The sequence below is a fragment of the Pieris brassicae genome, chromosome 11 (assembly GCF_905147105.1).
Source record: "Pieris brassicae chromosome 11, ilPieBrab1.1, whole genome shotgun sequence".
Lineage (NCBI taxonomy): Eukaryota > Metazoa > Arthropoda > Insecta > Lepidoptera > Pieridae > Pieris > Pieris brassicae.
In genome coordinates, this window is record NC_059675.1 from 556,094 (window position 1) to 572,779 (window position 16,686).

The 16,686-nt window shown below is 35.8% G+C and overlaps 2 protein-coding genes across 7 annotated transcripts in view; both read left to right on the forward strand.

Annotated features, from left to right (window-relative positions):
• LOC123716589 (protein dead ringer) overlaps positions 1-9,834 on the forward strand; it is a 102,382-nt gene extending 92,548 nt beyond the window's left edge. For 2 of the 5 annotated variants that reach the window (XM_045672403.1, XM_045672405.1), the window contains exons 5-10: positions 5,085-5,268; positions 6,273-6,414; positions 6,558-6,768; positions 7,296-7,431; positions 7,941-8,173; positions 8,426-9,834. In XM_045672403.1, the coding sequence (XP_045528359.1) occupies positions 5,085-5,268; positions 6,273-6,414; positions 6,558-6,768; positions 7,296-7,431; positions 7,941-8,173; positions 8,426-8,550 (1,031 nt within the window). In that variant the 3' untranslated portion in view covers positions 8,551-9,834. The remainder of the gene's footprint in view (positions 1-5,084; positions 5,269-6,272; positions 6,415-6,557; positions 6,769-7,295; positions 7,432-7,940; positions 8,174-8,425) is intronic. The other 3 variants (XM_045672407.1, XM_045672404.1, XM_045672408.1) reach the window with 3 other exon arrangements.
• Positions 9,835-16,362: 6,528 nt separating this feature from the next.
• The window catches only part of LOC123716017 (high affinity cAMP-specific and IBMX-insensitive 3',5'-cyclic phosphodiesterase 8), a 127,510-nt gene continuing 127,186 nt past the window's right edge, over positions 16,363-16,686 (forward strand). For both annotated transcript variants that reach the window (XM_045671490.1, XM_045671492.1), the window contains exon 1: positions 16,363-16,491. The gene's annotated coding sequence lies outside the window, so the exon portion shown is untranslated. The remainder of the gene's footprint in view (positions 16,492-16,686) is intronic.

Genomic DNA, 16,686 nt, shown 5'->3' on the forward strand with positions numbered 1-16,686 from the left:
GTTGTATCCTCGGCCTTATGTCATTCTCGCGCCGTACCTCTTGGAATTTGCACTAAGCAATAAATACGTGTTGAGTTATGGTAACTCTGCTGATTTATAATATGTTCATAATTTTATAATAATCCAGATTGCTTACGTTAGTACCAAGCTATTAGGTAACTTACGCCTTTTAGGTCCATCTATTGACATCTAGGCTTTGATTAAACGCTGCTCTCATTACCGACTATTTATCAATTTAATGAAAACATCAAAAACGGATTGAATAAAAAACACGAAAATTTTACTTTGGTACTAATGTTTTGTACATTAGTCCCTACCGGTGCTTTGAATAATCCTTAAGCGTAATGATAATTGAAAATTAAAAAGAAAACATTAAAGTGTGGAAGTTAACACTATCCCAATCGTATTTCTAAATTAAAGCGGTTCCTCTCAATAAATTCTTCCGCCCATAAACTGTTAACGACTGCCTAAACAGGGGTTTCTCGCTTTTACTACCACATATAATATAACTGAGGTTTATTTGCAACCTTGATAATCTTTAAAATATGTATTTTAACTTTTTATCTTAACCAATGTTGAGGCGTACTAATAACATGCAGTTACAGTAACTTCTTTATTTAAAAATGTATTCTCAATCGGATAGACTCAGTTACTAGATTTAATTTTAACTAAAAGTTTTATAATAAATGAGCAAAAATTCAATGTTAATTTCAGGAGATTACTGGTAGCGTCGTAGAGTCGAAATTGCAGCAGAAGATTCAATCGTTTAAATGCTGTACTTGCATGCCGAGTAATTGTGATTGATAGCGACGCGGATCGAGATGGGCGGCGCAATCAAAAGCGTATCAAGCCAATAAGAGCCGGGTCTCGGTTCACCGCGCCCTCCCATTGGCCAACAAGAATAAAGGGCCTTGTTATGCCTCGATTCGATTCAATCGATAATCACCCGTGTAGACGCAGCTTTTGATAGGTCAAAGCGAATTAAATGCCGTTCAAAACCGCCCCCGTAACACGCGCAATAGGACCGAGTTTAATTGGATATTGAAAAAATTCTCTGTGTAAGCTTTCAGTGTAACTATTCCACGGTCAAATGTTCAGATTTAGAATTTCCAAGAAACTTTGAATTGCAAGTGATTAGTACATTATTTAGTGGCTATTCACAATCCTTTATCAACACGGGCGAACTGATTTACGAGAGCCCGCTTCGAGATTAGCGCTTAGCGACGTCGATTGCCAATAAATACCGGGTTAGGTGCGAATAATCGACTAAAATGCAACAGTGTTACAGGCCAATATGCAAACGTGTTCATAAAGTGAAATGAATACAAATTTAGCGTAAGGTTTCGTAGGAAAAGCAATAATTTGTCACAATCGGGTACGATTAGATTGGCTCTGTCGGCGATTTGACATACATCGTAAATTACCGTATAACCGTCCGGTTTAAGATGTGTTTTGTGTTGTGCTGTTTGGAGTTTATTAAGGGGGCCTTGTACTCGGTCGGTTAATGCAAATGGCGTGCGCATGTAGCGGGTCGCACGCGCATCGAATTGCTGGTTTTCCGCCGGCGCGGGGAAGGCGGTTTAGTGGAAATAGTTATTGGGGTGATTGCTTTCATAAACAATAGCTTTTGTCCAATTCTTGTAACTTGTTAGGTATTCGGATAACGGGGTCTTGTGATAACAACTTACACGCTGTTAGGAAGACGTGTGATTATTATGTAATAAGATTTACAAGGAAACCATTGCGATATATATATATATCATTATGTGATTAGAAGAGGTTAGGGGTTAATATCGTTCCTTCCTTTGTCTCTGGTATAGATATAACTCAAGGATAACTGTTGAATTGTTTAGCTGTTTACTTGACAGAATAATCAATACTGACCTATGCAACAAAATAAACATTGCGTAAACCACGTGCCCATATTGAGTACGATATGCATGTACCAAAATATACATATCTCATGTACCTAACATTGTCTTAAAAGTTAAAATCAAGATCCAAAGGCAAAGATAGCGTTGATCACATCGGCATTTTTTAATTTTGATTATATAATTTTGATCAGATACTTTTACACTTAAACACTATTATATATATATATCTCAATATTTTTAGGTATATGTGTGCCCCTTTTTGGAGGTGCCATATCCCGCCATTTCTGTCTGTACTGTGCCACTGTCTGCCATGTACCTGCTGTTTTCTTAATCTGATCTATCCACCTTCTAAATTGTCTTCATCTATTGTTTATTCTACCTTGGGCAGCTCAACTCTGTTGCTCAACTTTTCTGTTCCTGTTGCCATGCCCCGCCCATTTCCAATTTACTTTTATTGTAACATCTCTACCTTAGTTGTTCTTATTGATTATGTATTATTATTATGTCTATTCTTTTCTATATATACACACATATAGATTTGTATGCTGTAGTACAGGTAGTACACAAGTATTGAAAAGCTTCCAGTTCATTGACATACTCCTTTTATTATTTTAACGACTTCTCTAAACACCTAAAAGCTCTTTAATGCGTTCGTCCCTCGTCCCTGAGGTCGTAGGTTCGGTGAGAAGGAAAACATCGAGAGGAGGCTTACCTTAGACCCAAAAAGTCGATCGTCAGGCACAGGAGACTGATCACCGACTTGCCTATTAGAGTAACAAATGATCACGAAAGAGATACATACATCTGAACCTAGAAAGGTTGTAGCGCCACCGTTTTATCTATATTATTTTTATGTAAGTCCATCATAAAAAGTCTAATTAAATACTATTTACTTAAAATTACTTGTAAATAAAGTGTTAACTAGATATATAAGCCTGCTTAACGCTGTCTTAACCGATAAAAAGTTACCCAAATGTTTATTGATGAGCAAAACATTAGTGGATACCTAAACGAGTATTTGTCAATCAGTCTTCGCGTTTGCACTTAATCATCCGGTTATCCGGGCGAGGGGGAAAGAGGGGGATAGGGGGGGGGGGGGTACGTCACCCTCCGAGATTAATTACAGCGCTTATGTACAGTGATGGTACAGAATTGGGACTTGGAATTATACTCATCAGTTACGAGCTTTGAATTGATGGTGTATATCGGAATTTGCTTTTGTTGGTATAGATTCTGTATTCATGTGCGTAATAAATATATAATAATTATAATAATTCACGCCATATTAATTATGAACTTCTTAGAATTGGTTAATTTTATTAAATATTTTTGCTATTTTTATACACTAAAAGTTGTTAAACCAAGATTAAATATGACATTGAATGTCTTATATGTATAATTATTTATTTCCATCACATAAATATACACTATTTACAATCTTCTTAACGTACAATAATATTAATAATTAAAAATTAATAAATAAAAGATCAAGAGAAATGAAGGAAGATCTAAGCCAATATCGAGTGTTGAGTACAATGTTGCGTAATTCAAACACGTAAACATGTAATAAAGAAAACTGGAGATATGTGGGCCATTCTTCGTCACGTCATTACATTTACCACCGAATTACAATAAATCATTTGCAAACAATCCGCCATAATGTTTCGCTTCCGCGGGCCACACTAGATGCAGTGTTGCCAGTTTTCTAGTATTCATCTGATAACAGTGGCACTTCCGGGCTTTCTTTGCAAAAAATGTACACCTGCAAATGTGTTTTTTAATATATTTATAGAAAGAGAAAATATTTTGTATTGAGTGTTTTAATATAATTATTGCTACAAATACTTCTAAATTGATTGAGCAGTGACAAAAAATTGCCATTTAGTAATAATAATATTTTCTTCTTAATAAGTTCTTAATAAACAACATACCAAATAATGATTTTGTAAATGTAAACCTTTTTTTATATATTATTTCCACCTTTATTATATATAATTTATCTTAGATGCAAGATTACAAAATAGCTGTGAAAACATTGACGAAAGCCGTGATTTTGGCAAAACAAAACCACAGCATATTCTAAATTGTTTACTCTTTGAAGGACGCTCTGTTTACTTTATACGCCATATAATATTTATAATGTGAAACAATTCGCAATGCATTTTAACTGGTCACACTGGCTCTGCAAATCTAAATCTAGCACAGTGCGGCAATATAAAGACGGTGTCCGGCTTTTAGGGTTACCAATATTTTAATAAATGAGATTCATAAACCAGAAATATCGCCAAGTATGACTTTCGTATACGGGGGCCACACTTGGCCTACTCGAAAAGAGTTGAATATTTTTATTACGTTAACGTTTTAACCTCTGTTATTGGGCCTCAGAGTTCTTCATTCCATAGATAGCTTTTCTTTATAAGCAACTTGATATTCTGTATTCCTAATAATAAATGAAGGGTTAGATTCCTTATTATGTTTTCCTTTGTCGGTATTTCGCTTTTTAGGCGCATCAAACTAAACATTACTTATCCAGAGCTTGTCATGTTCGGTAGTGGGTTGTTAAAAAAAATTGTAATGTGTTACGATATATACTGTAGATATAGCGATATATATGATGTGGTGAACTTTAATCAAGGTTTTACAGCTCAATGTGGTTGGTAAGGAAAAACAGGGACATTAACGGTTATGTTAGTAACAGCCCTATCTAACATAAATCACGGTGGGCGCTATCCGTTGCTGGCAGTCACTTTACGACTCTTACCACGCGTAAAAGGTTTTACAGCCCGCGTAAAACTTATTTGGTTTGATGTACTTTATTGATTTATATTTAGACTAGATTCAGTTTATATCAGCCGATATCTTTTACAGCTTCGCCACCTGGCATTCGAGTCGCTGAAAAACGTCTGACACGTGACCAAACGTCAGCTAATGTCATTCCAATAGTATTCTCAATTTAATGTAATCTGTCATTCCGTTTGAGCAATGATAATCAAATGTCAATCGAGCGAGCAAGCTCCACTTTACGTTCTTACTTTCCCTGGTTTGTTTAGTGACGTTTAGAAATCATACAGAGAAATAATATACATAATAATGTTGATGTTATCAATCTTTAGGTCCTATATGAGGAGATAATCAATAAAAATGTGGTTTAAGTTTAAATTCTCTTCTAACTTCTTTACACTTTTGCAATAAACATTTTCATTGTTTCAGGAACGCCTATCAACAGATTACCGATAATGGCGAAGTCTGTGCTGGACCTGTATGAATTGTACAACTTGGTGATAGCTCGTGGTGGATTGGTGGAGGTGATCAACAAGAAACTCTGGCAGGAGATCATCAAGGGACTTCGTCTGCCATCGTCTATCACTTCGGCTGCATTTACACTGAGAACACAGTAAGTTCTTCCCGATCGTAACATTTCCAATTTAATTTTAAGTCTGACATATAATAAGTCCAGCTTTAACTTTTTACCAATAGAAAAGTGACCTCAAAACGGTGTGGTCCAAACTTCAGGAGCACCATATTGGAGCCGGCCTCATTGTAATCCATTCTGTTCTCACGAAAGCCAGACAAAGCCACAATAGCGTACGTGAGCTCGCGACAATGTGACAACTTCATAATTAATAACCTCTAACTCATCTGAGCAGATATAATTTTCTCATTTATCTTAAAGTTCTTTAACCTCGGCTATTGTCGGAAACATAAAGGTGTACATTTCTAATTCAAAACTCACCGTTACGCACGACGCGAGCGCCGCATCATGATTACTAATTACTTTGTCCACAGACTAATTAGGGCTTAGATATTCTAGTCTGTGCCTTGTCTGTGATACGATTTTTGAACGTTTACAAATACCAATTCTAAATTTAAAATTTGATTGCTCCGTTTATATTGTTTGGAAGTTCTTTTCAAACTTTTTTCTATTTAAAAATAACCCTTTATGATTGAATAATAAAATTAGAGTCATTTTGTCATCTTTAGTATTAAACTAGACGACTGCTGACATTCAAATTTCTTATTTTATAGCCCATGAAAGGTAGCCGTCTTTTGAGCGTCGCGGTCTTTTCAAAGTCTTTTCACTTTAATGTGCGATCACTTATGACTTATGACGGAGTTTAGTTGACAATATGCTTGAATAAAATTGACTTGTTGCTGAATAGGATTACAGTTTACCGCGGTGTTATACTTTTGAATGATAGGCGTTTTATAATTGGGCTTGAAATATGATTTATAGGCGTGTCAACTCACTTGACGTGAGGTCTTTAAATTTAGGATTGGACTGAAGATATATTGTTTATTTTACTTGCATAACATATTGACGCATAACATTTTTACAAGTTTTGTCTTCATCCATACAAAAAATATTAATAATAAGATTGTTACGATAATTTATTTCAGATATATGAAGTATTTATACGATTATGAGTGTGAGAAGAAAAACCTGTCCACACGCAGTGAGCTGGACGCAGCCATCGAGGGCAACAAGCGGGAGGGGCGCCGTGCCTCAGGACAGTACGACGCCCAGGCAGCACTCTCTATGGTAAGCATCTTGATTATCATTCATGACTATACTGAGCAAGTTATATCATCATTCCAGCATTACTGCAAATTAAGAATGAATCATTGGCTAACTCGGAATCCAATTTTAAAAAGTAATCTTATTATAAAACTCTAACAATTTAGTATTTCCAGCCCCCCCTGAATCGCGGAGTCCCGGCGTCCCTCGCGCAGCTGTCCCAGCACATGCAGCCCCTGTCCCTGTCCCTGGGGGGTACTGTGCCCCGCCTGCCCCCTCTGCCCCCACACGCCCCTCACATCTCGCAGCATGACATCGAGTACCGAGTCCGCGAGTACATGAAGATGATACAGCAGCAACGCGAGCTGATCAGAAATGGTTAGTAGTAAAACGTTTTTCGTTCGCTATATTTCTAAATTATTTGCTGTTTTATGAAGTTACAAGTTTCTTGGGTTATTTTTTCTCCATTATATCATACTCGTATGATATATGGAATGTGTATTTTGATATATGGAAGAGTTGGCCCAGTGGCTTCAGCGTGCGACTCTTATCCCTGAGGTCGTAGGTTCAATCCCCGGCTGTACACCAATGGACTTTCTTTCTATGTGTGCATTTAACATTCGCTCAAACGGTGAAGGAAAATATCGTGAGGAAACTCTCGCTTATAACCCATAAAGTCTGTATGTCAGGCGTATGACACTAATCACCTACTTGTCTATTAGATTGACCAATCATCATGAAACAGATACAAAATTTGAGGGACCTGAAAAGGTTGTAGCGCCACTGTTTTACTTTTAGCAAGATTGTTTATGAGTTTTAATATTTTTTTTTATTATTATTGTAATTTTAGCATCTAAAATGACTTAACACGAAAATAATGTAATGATAATGTATGTATGAATTAGGTTCTGAATCTCCTCCGGGGGCACCGATGATGTCTCCCCGCGACGCGTTGTCCGCCATTGACGTGTCACGTCTCACTCTGTGGTCTCTGTACAACAACAACAACAACAGCCCACAACCAGATATCGAACCGCAACGGTATGTGTTATATTTATTGGCTTTTAGGTGTTTTTAAACGACAGACAAGAATTTGACCCGTGATGTGATATTATATACCTACATGTTTGTCGACTTCGAACTTTAATATAAGGGATAAGTTTAAGTTTTATTAAAATCGGTATAGTTACACGTAATTGAAGTCGTAATTTTTCCTTTCATAAAAATGATCAGTCCGTGTTTATGAAAATCCTTTCGTCTTGAGAAATTGTGTTCTGCGCCATCTGTTGCATTTTGCTGAAACACTGACCAGTAAAACACGGTTAGATACGATAGAATATGTATTAGGAAGTGATTTCTATCAGAGTTAGGCTTGCGCCAACAATATGCTTATTTTTCTTAAGACCATAGCATATAAATTATAGGAAATACAGACCTTATTTCAAAACATCTGTTTCTTCCTAGTGAATCGAATCAAACAGGATAAAAATCATATTTGTAATAATATATTCAAGTCTTACTTATCCTACTAAATTGCTTCAATTACGCAGCATTCCGCATTTCAGAGAGGCGTTGAACTTGAGCGAGAGCCCGAACTCCAGTAACGGCGGCATTAAACGCGAGGCTTGTCGCTCCCCCCCTCCGCCTGCCAAGCGTCGCACCCCGCGCCCCCCCTCGCCCGCGCCCCGCTCTCCTCCAGACACCAAGCCCATCGCGCACCTCAACGGCAACTCCGGCCTCAACAACGGCGTCAGTGGCGCCGCCTTCAAGATCTCCACTCGGGGTACGTAAAATTCAGTTTTACCGCATTTAGTCCCAAATTTGATCCCCAAGTTTGCAGTAGACCACTTATTTTTAAACCCGCCACAGTTACTTTTTATTTTTTAAAGTAATTAAATGTTGAACAAACAAATCAAAATCTTAATTCTTCCACAACATATTATGCTACATGCAAATACAAAATATTAGTAGATAACTTTTACAGGTCAATTTAAATCTATGAAGTGCAAAGCTAATGATGATACATTTGTTCCAGGTGACGCAAGCACAGGTGATCAAAAACTCGTCGTATCCATAGAGCTCAACGGTGTCACATACGAAGGTGTGCTCTTCCCCTCACAAAACGGTAACGGGCAAAACCACCGACAAATGGTTTCTTAAACTCATCATCACAATATTAGGATTAATTTGCACTTCACGTCCCTCGCAAACAAATAATTGCCAGTACAAAAATCAAGCAAGGGACATCATCTGTGTAATCTCGCATCCGATATTATCTGTGTCACTCGAATTGACGCTAAAAAGCGCGGGAAAATTACTCCAGATAAATCGTTTGTCTATTACACAGACAGTATTAAGTAGCGTGGATATTTCTTAATTTAGATTTGGTCAATTTTTTTTTCTATTTCCTAAGCCCAATTGAGTTTTATGCTTATAATTAATTTCGGGACTATAAGTGTCAGTTCTTTGAGTTGCAAGCGTTCACAGTTATCACTGCCCAGAAATCGCCTGTATAAAAACATTATTAAATTTTATTGGAAAATGACAATTGTACATAGTCAATTGTGTTTATTTATGTCCGTTGAGTGATAACGGAGTGCTCGGTTTTTATATTTTATGTAAATGTTGTATATAGGTCGCGTAAGCTGAATGTTTGTGATCGTAGGTACCCTAGATGTACATTTCATTGAATCGATATCAGTATTGTGTTAGTTCGTAATTATTTATAATGTGGCAGCGCTTACGATTCCTGTCATAATGAGACCACAATTTGTGTAGAAACGCTGTTCGGTAAACGAGTTGATCTGTGTGTGTCTCGAATGAATTATGAAACTCATTACGTAAAGTTAAAATTTCCATTTATTTTTCCAAGTGAAAGGCACAAGAAAAATACAATTTAATTATCGTTTTAATATCTAATTATAATACGGCATGCTATAATGTCTTTAGCACTACTTATTTGAATATAATGGCAGGTGTTGCCTGTGTAATTCTACGCCATTTTCTAGAATAGTGTAGAATATTAGTTTAGAGTTAAAATATGTAATAATCAAAATTAATTCGATTATTCTCGAAGATTATCGATCGCAATCAATCGACTCTAATGTTTGATAAAAAAAAAAATGCGCTCCGTGCAATAAGCGATATCCAAAATACAAAAAAAAAAAAGAAATATATGAAAAGATTAGGCATAGTCATAGTATAGTATTGTAAAATATGAGATGCTTGTAAATGACTGATTTAATAATTTAATTTTTAATTGTTATATTATTCGATAATTAATGTTTCTATTATATTGCTATGTAGTAGTGTAGTACATTCCGTATGTACAAGTATTTGTAAGAGCATAATAATAATGCTGGCCTACATATGCAGGTAATCAGCTAATTTTACGATTTTCGTGTTACACCAAAAAATTTGATGTATTCAAATTATAATTACTATGAGAAATGTGACTTTTTATTTCTACCCTTTTCCAAAATTAAGTACTAACCGAATTACTTAGGAGATAGTTTTACTACAAAAGTAGTAACCTAAGCTAGGACATTTCATTTCAATATAATCCGTCCTCGTCTTTAAATATAATCAACGGCACAGTCGTAAACATTACATTAAAATACAAACAATAAGATGCCCTCATTCATTTTTAGCGACATCTATTATTACTAGCCTATATTATGAGTAGTTACTACTTATAGTTAGAAACGATAGAAGATCAAGAATATATTCACCACATGATGTAGTTAACAAAACATAGATGGCGCTGTTAACTAGTAAATTAAAATAAAAGTTCGTTGTAGATGGCGTAGTAAAATTGTGTAGCAAATAATATTTTACTCGCATTAGGAATTCATTATGTCACGCTTTTATTTTTAAGTCTAGTTATATAAATGATTATTAAAAACAACAGTTTCAGTTCATCCATTCAATTTGTTTAATACGGAGGGCCCGAGCATTTTTCCCGGTTTCTGATTCCGAATCAATAATTTAGTTCGATTAGAAGCCTAATCAAATGCTTGTCACTTATAAAGTATCAGTGAAACACGCAGAGTTATTGAATACTTGAATAATTGAATATTTTACTTAGATTTTTAACATCTTAATAGTCATAAATGTCATATATCAATTGAATATTTTATCATACATTTCTTAAATAAAAAAAATACACTAAACCATATATAGCTGTGCCAGAAATTATTACATTACAAATACATGAGGAAAATCAGCTACAAAGACAAATGCTACATGGATGTTAGGCGTGTGCCTGATACACACACACACCCTCCTAACACTCACTAACACACACCAACTTTATTTCTACTAACTTCTAACTAGTTGACTGTTTTGTTTTTCTTTCCTTATTTAAAACTTTAAATTTTTTGCTTAGGTTAGTATGACTGCTGTGGAATGGAAGCCTGGTTCACAGGCATCCATATCACAGGTTCTTACCTAGATTGGAAACCAGTCTCCCAATACTTTCTTACATGTAATCTTCTTGTTTGTTGCAAATGTTATATGAGAGAAAATAAAGATATTATTATTATTCGTTAACGACCGTTCTGACCATAAAATGGCGAAGGACCTTTTTTACACATTCGGTACAGAGACAGACAACAGATTGATTGAATACAAAATGTTACTACAAACTAAACCTAAAGTATTATTACACCTGTACACATGATTTTAGTGGCATCTTCAGTCCTGGTTTACCAAATATTAACCATTACATACAGTATACACATAAAAAATTCAATGACAAACAATAGAAATTCAGGTTGCAAGTCTTCACCGCGAATAATCTTTTTAAATTCATAAAAAACTATTGGGAAAAATATCAAATAGCAACACACAGAATTATAATTGTTCGAAATACATAAATTCAATTTAATAATTTTTGATGAGGGTGATTCCAAATATTTTTCCTCGGCCGATCGTCACATTTATTAGTTGAGTCATTGTTGAGATATACTTTTTGTTAATTATAATTGATAATAGTTACGTCCACTATTTAGAATTTTATAGTGAGTGTTTAATGCGTTTTGAGAACTATCGTGAGGCAAGGTATTAGCATCAGTCTAACCTCTCTTTGTTCCCAAACTAGTAGAATTTCTCCAAATCCTTAGTAGTAAGTAATATTAGACCGACCTTTATGGTGGGCTTCAGGTTGGCTGTACCAACCCGAGAGTTGTTTGCCTCGCACTAAAACGGAACTCGTTATCGTTCAGGAATCGGTAGGAAACTTAGACCTGTGACTCACAAGGTTTAGTTCTTTAGACAAATTGATCGAAGTGACCGCCTGGATTAGGAGGTTTATTTCTAATTCAAGGAATCTAACAATTAGGAAAACGTCCAATGCATTATCACCTTTCTTCTATGAATCTTTATTGTTCTGGGTTCGTTATAACCGTTTATATTACGGCTACATTACCAACTATTATGGTTACAAAATGCTTGGCTTGAATGATGAATATATTCAAGCCAAGCATTTTGTAACAGTATTTGCATCTGTTGCTTTGCATAAGTGTTTATTACGCGTAGGTGGAAGATTAAGCCACTCAGAAATAGCTTATCACCACAAACATCCACTTCTCCTTCCTAATTGAACTCCTTTGGGAGATTTGATTATTACTGACAAACACGAAAATAATGCACATGTCGGTTTGAATGCACTTTTGGCTATTATGCACCAACAATATTGGATTTTGGCTATTCGAAATGTTATTTTTAAGTGTAAGTTGTAAGACTTAAAGCATGTTTGACTCACCCTTCTCAGGAGTAGGCACCGATTTTGCTGGCCCATTTTCCATTAAGGTTTCATCAATACGAAACGCCAAGATCGTAAAAGCCTTTGTGTCTTTGTCTGCCTTGTTACAAATTATGTACACCTGGAGGTGGAGTCACTCAGTACTGAAGCTTTTATCGCTTGTTTGTCTCGTTTCGTCAGTCGTCGAGGGTTACCAAGTTTGATTCGGTCCGACTGTGGGACAAATTTTAAGGAGAGCGAACGTTAACCTTGGGATAATTAATAATTTTTTGACTAAAAACCAAGTGTCTATTGAAAATTCACTTTCTCGTCGTAGTATTAAATGAAAATTTAGTCCAGCAGGTTATCCATCTTGGGGTGGAATATTTGAGGCTGTAGTTAAGGTGGTCAAAACTCATTTACGATGGATTATAGGAGAATCCGTTCTTAACTTTGAAGAATTAGCAACGGTCTTTTGTAAAGTTGAAGCTGTACTTAACACACGACCATTTTGCCCTATATCTTCGGAATCAAATGACCTTTTAGTTTTAACTCCTGGACATTTTTTGATTGGAGGTCCTCTCAATGCGTTACCTATCGAATATGAAGATACACCAATAAATCAGCTCTCACGTTTCGAACTGCTACAACAACTATCTCAGAGTTTCTGGAAACTTTTTATTTTAGAAAATCTCCATTTATTGCAGCAGCGTGTTTGTTGGATAGATAAAACGGATCTACCTAAGGTTGGTGACGTGGTCCTAATAAAGAACCAAGTAGCCTAGCGAGTCGCCGAGGTCCGCGTTGGGGAATCGGTTTTAAAAAGGGCCGTGGCGGGCTTGTCACGTCTTCCAGTGGCATAAAAATTTGCTCCCAGCCTCCGGTTTTGGAGACAGTCGTGTTGTGCCTGACTGGGACTGGGGACTGTTCGAAATACATAATTTCAATTTAATATTTTTTGATTACCCCCGAACCGTTCTTTGTGGTACAATGTAAGAAGCGGCAAACGGGCAGGAGGCTCACCTGATGTTAAGTGATACCACCGCCCATGGACATTCATATTGCCAGAAGCTCGCAAGTGCGTTGCCAGCCTGTTTAGAATTGGCATGCTCTTTTCTTGAAGGACCCTAAGCCAAATTGGTTCGGAAATACTTCAGTGGGCGGCTGGTTTGACATAGAAGTTGTGCGCGACAAAAACTGCCTTAAGAAACGCTCAGTTGTCGGATGATAACGGATGTCGAGGCACTACAGATGGTATTTTGTATTCTGCCTTGACGTCCGATGAGCTAGAGCATTAACATAAACGTTGTGGAGCCTTAAATTCAGATGCCACGACTGTTATAAGGACTGAAGTCATGGGAGACGTTTAAAAGAACCTCCGGTCGATAAAAGTTATCTACAAAATGTTTCACTTCGTTATATATTTATTGTATCTTACTAGTAGTGAATACCTTAGAACTCCAGTTCAATTTAATTGCTATCGGAATGCCTCCGACGGTATGCAACCGCTAATTTTGTCTTATGCTCCTTCAATAACTATAACTTGAACCCACAAATAAATGTAGATACACTATTTTACAATGGAGTAACTTTTGTTATTAATAGGTAATTTTTGATTAGATAATGCTTTTGATTTGACTTTATAGAAAAATCTTACTGTACTCAAATGTAGAGCAGTGCTGGCCCAGTGGCTTCAGCGTGCAACTCTCATCCCTAAGGTCGTAGGTTCGATCTCCGGCTGTGCACCAATGGACTTTCTGTCTAAGTGCGCATTTAACATTCGCTCGAACAGTGAAGGAAAACATCGTAAGGAAACCGACTTGCCTTAGACCCAAATAGACGGCAACGTGTTTCAGACACTACAGGCTGATCACCTACTTGCTATTAGATTACCAAATGATCATGAAACATATACAAAATTATGCACAGCTCCATACAAACCTTTTGAAAAAAAAATTGCTGATGATTAAAAATATAGCGTCGAGCTTATTGTTTTTCTCGTCGTCCTTGCGAAACTAAAGAATTATTATATATATATATATATATTTATAAACAATAATAATTTGCATTATATATATATATATATATATATATAATGCAAATTATTATTGGAGTTTACTCCTTAAGAAACGATTTGAGTTATAAGGCCCGGTACGGAAATTTTATGAGGATTAAAATCAAGTGTAACACGCAAAGTTGAGGCGTTACGTAGAAAGAGACAAACATATATATATAGGATTTAACGTGTAAAATAATGATTCCATCTCATTCTCTCTCTAAAATTGGATTTATATTGTTTTGTAACATACATATATACATATATTTTTGAAGTATTATAAATAATCCGAATAATTACAGATATATGTTTGTTTCTCTTATCATTTTAGCAGATGCGTTCATTTAGCCTTTTTTTCTATTCGATATATATCATAATTATCGTTCGTAAGGAGCAAACTCCAATCGTGCGTCGTAGCTGACACACACACACATTTTGTAAGAATAATATCAAATTAATACAACTCGAAGTGAGTACGATTGCTTGCGTATAAATTGTAAATTCGCTCTGCACTGAAACAAAAACATTAAAATCTAGTCTAATTTAAGTCTTATCTTATTTTTAGAGTAATGAATGTAAGAAACAACATGGGAAAGAAAAAAACGATTAATGCCTTTAAGATGTGGTGCTGGAGACGGAATGTTAATACCGTGGACTGCGAAGCGCACAAATACATCGATATTGACCCAACTTCATATACGGACTCGCCTGTCAACCATATGCCGCCAACGAATTATATCATATTTCGGCCATACCATGCGCAGAGCAGAACTTGGCCATTAACTAACCAGATGGACCGACCGAGTGAACGAAATTGTGCTCCGCAAAACTGACAGAATCCGGTGGAACATATCCGCTCCAGGGGTTTTCTTGCCGACCTCGACGTTCAGCCATGATTTATTTATTTACACTTCGTTACACTACAAAATAAATATTAAAATTAACATAATTAAATCAAAAGGCGGGCAACTGGCGGCCTTATCGCTTACGAGCGATCTCTTCCAGGCAACCACTGTGAGTAAATAAAAAAGAAATGTATTAAATAAGATAGGATTTATTTATTTATTTATTAACACTTCGTTACATTACCATATAAAAAAATTGATTTACCGACTGAAGTGTTAACAGAAACTGCCCAATAACACTACTTACAGTCTCTGTTGAGATTATACGCTATAATCAAAGTTTCCTTGAAATATATTTGAGCGCAAATAAATTATTTAAATTCAGTCCATTAAAAGGGAAAAATATAGAATGAAAGATGAATTATTTTTGTTGTAAATTGTTACGACGAACGAGCACAATGTGCATCGTAACTTGATTTCAATTAAAAGTCTGTATGGAGTCGCAATAATATTCTAGTCCATTTGTTATCGAAAGCTAATATATTCCTGAATTGTTATTCTGTTGCAGTTTGCTATTTATTATAAATTTGTTTTCACCTCAGTGTAAATTTAAAGTTCAGTGAAAAGATTATAGGGAAACCTGTCTTTGACCTAAATGCAAAGGGCTAAAAACAAAGGTATGCCAGACACAGAAGGATCACCTTCTTGCCTTTAAAAAAGGAATAACCAAAGATTCAAAAAGATCCAGAATTGTGTCTGCCTCCAATCCCGTTAACTTTCACACATTCCAGGTATGTTTGCATTCGTGTTTGTTGATTTATCTAAAATGTTTATTGTACAAGCGCCAAAATCACCATTTGTTAAACGTGAGATGTTGACATATCGATGGCTACACAAATTCACGGAAAAGGGGTTTGATAACAATATTGAATTACTCTTCTTAATATGACATGATATTAAATAGTCAATTAGGGAGTAGTCTAGACTTGAATGAAAGATGTCTGTCGTCTAGGGTACCCATTAGCAGACCAATCTCATAATCCTAACGTCGTAGAGAATAAATCATGCTAATCATACTTTCTTTAAAAAATAACCTTTCTCATTAAAACGCTCGTTTTGACTTTAAATAAGGAACAATTATTCACGATAAATTTTACAAATTTTTCGCTGTATACCACGATAGGAAAAATCGCCTAGGGCAGTTTTGTTTGCTGAAAATTAACTTGGGCGGAATCGGGCTGAAGAGGGAGGAGGGCTAAGTCCTTCAAGCTTTGCCTCGTCACTTGAGTATTCAGATTTCACTCCTCAGTCATGATGCGTCAGTGAGCGAGGGCGCACGTCGCGTCCGCAGTGTTTGTAAACGAGATCTTCTCCAAAACAATAGTAAATGCAACATGTGACAAAGTTTAAGTTGTTCCTGAATATACTGTTTTAGTGTTTGTTTCAAGTTTCCAAAGGTATGTTTATGTGTAAGATTACTTTCTTAACTTTATGTGCATTTGAATTGAAAGAAATGCGTAAAAATATGGGTTTATTTGTATAGGTATAACGACTTCGTGTTTTAAAATGTTTTGATTTTATTGTTTCAAATTGAATGAAACAAAACGGATTGGATTATTTAAACTATTATTCAAAGTACTTAATGAAGTTTG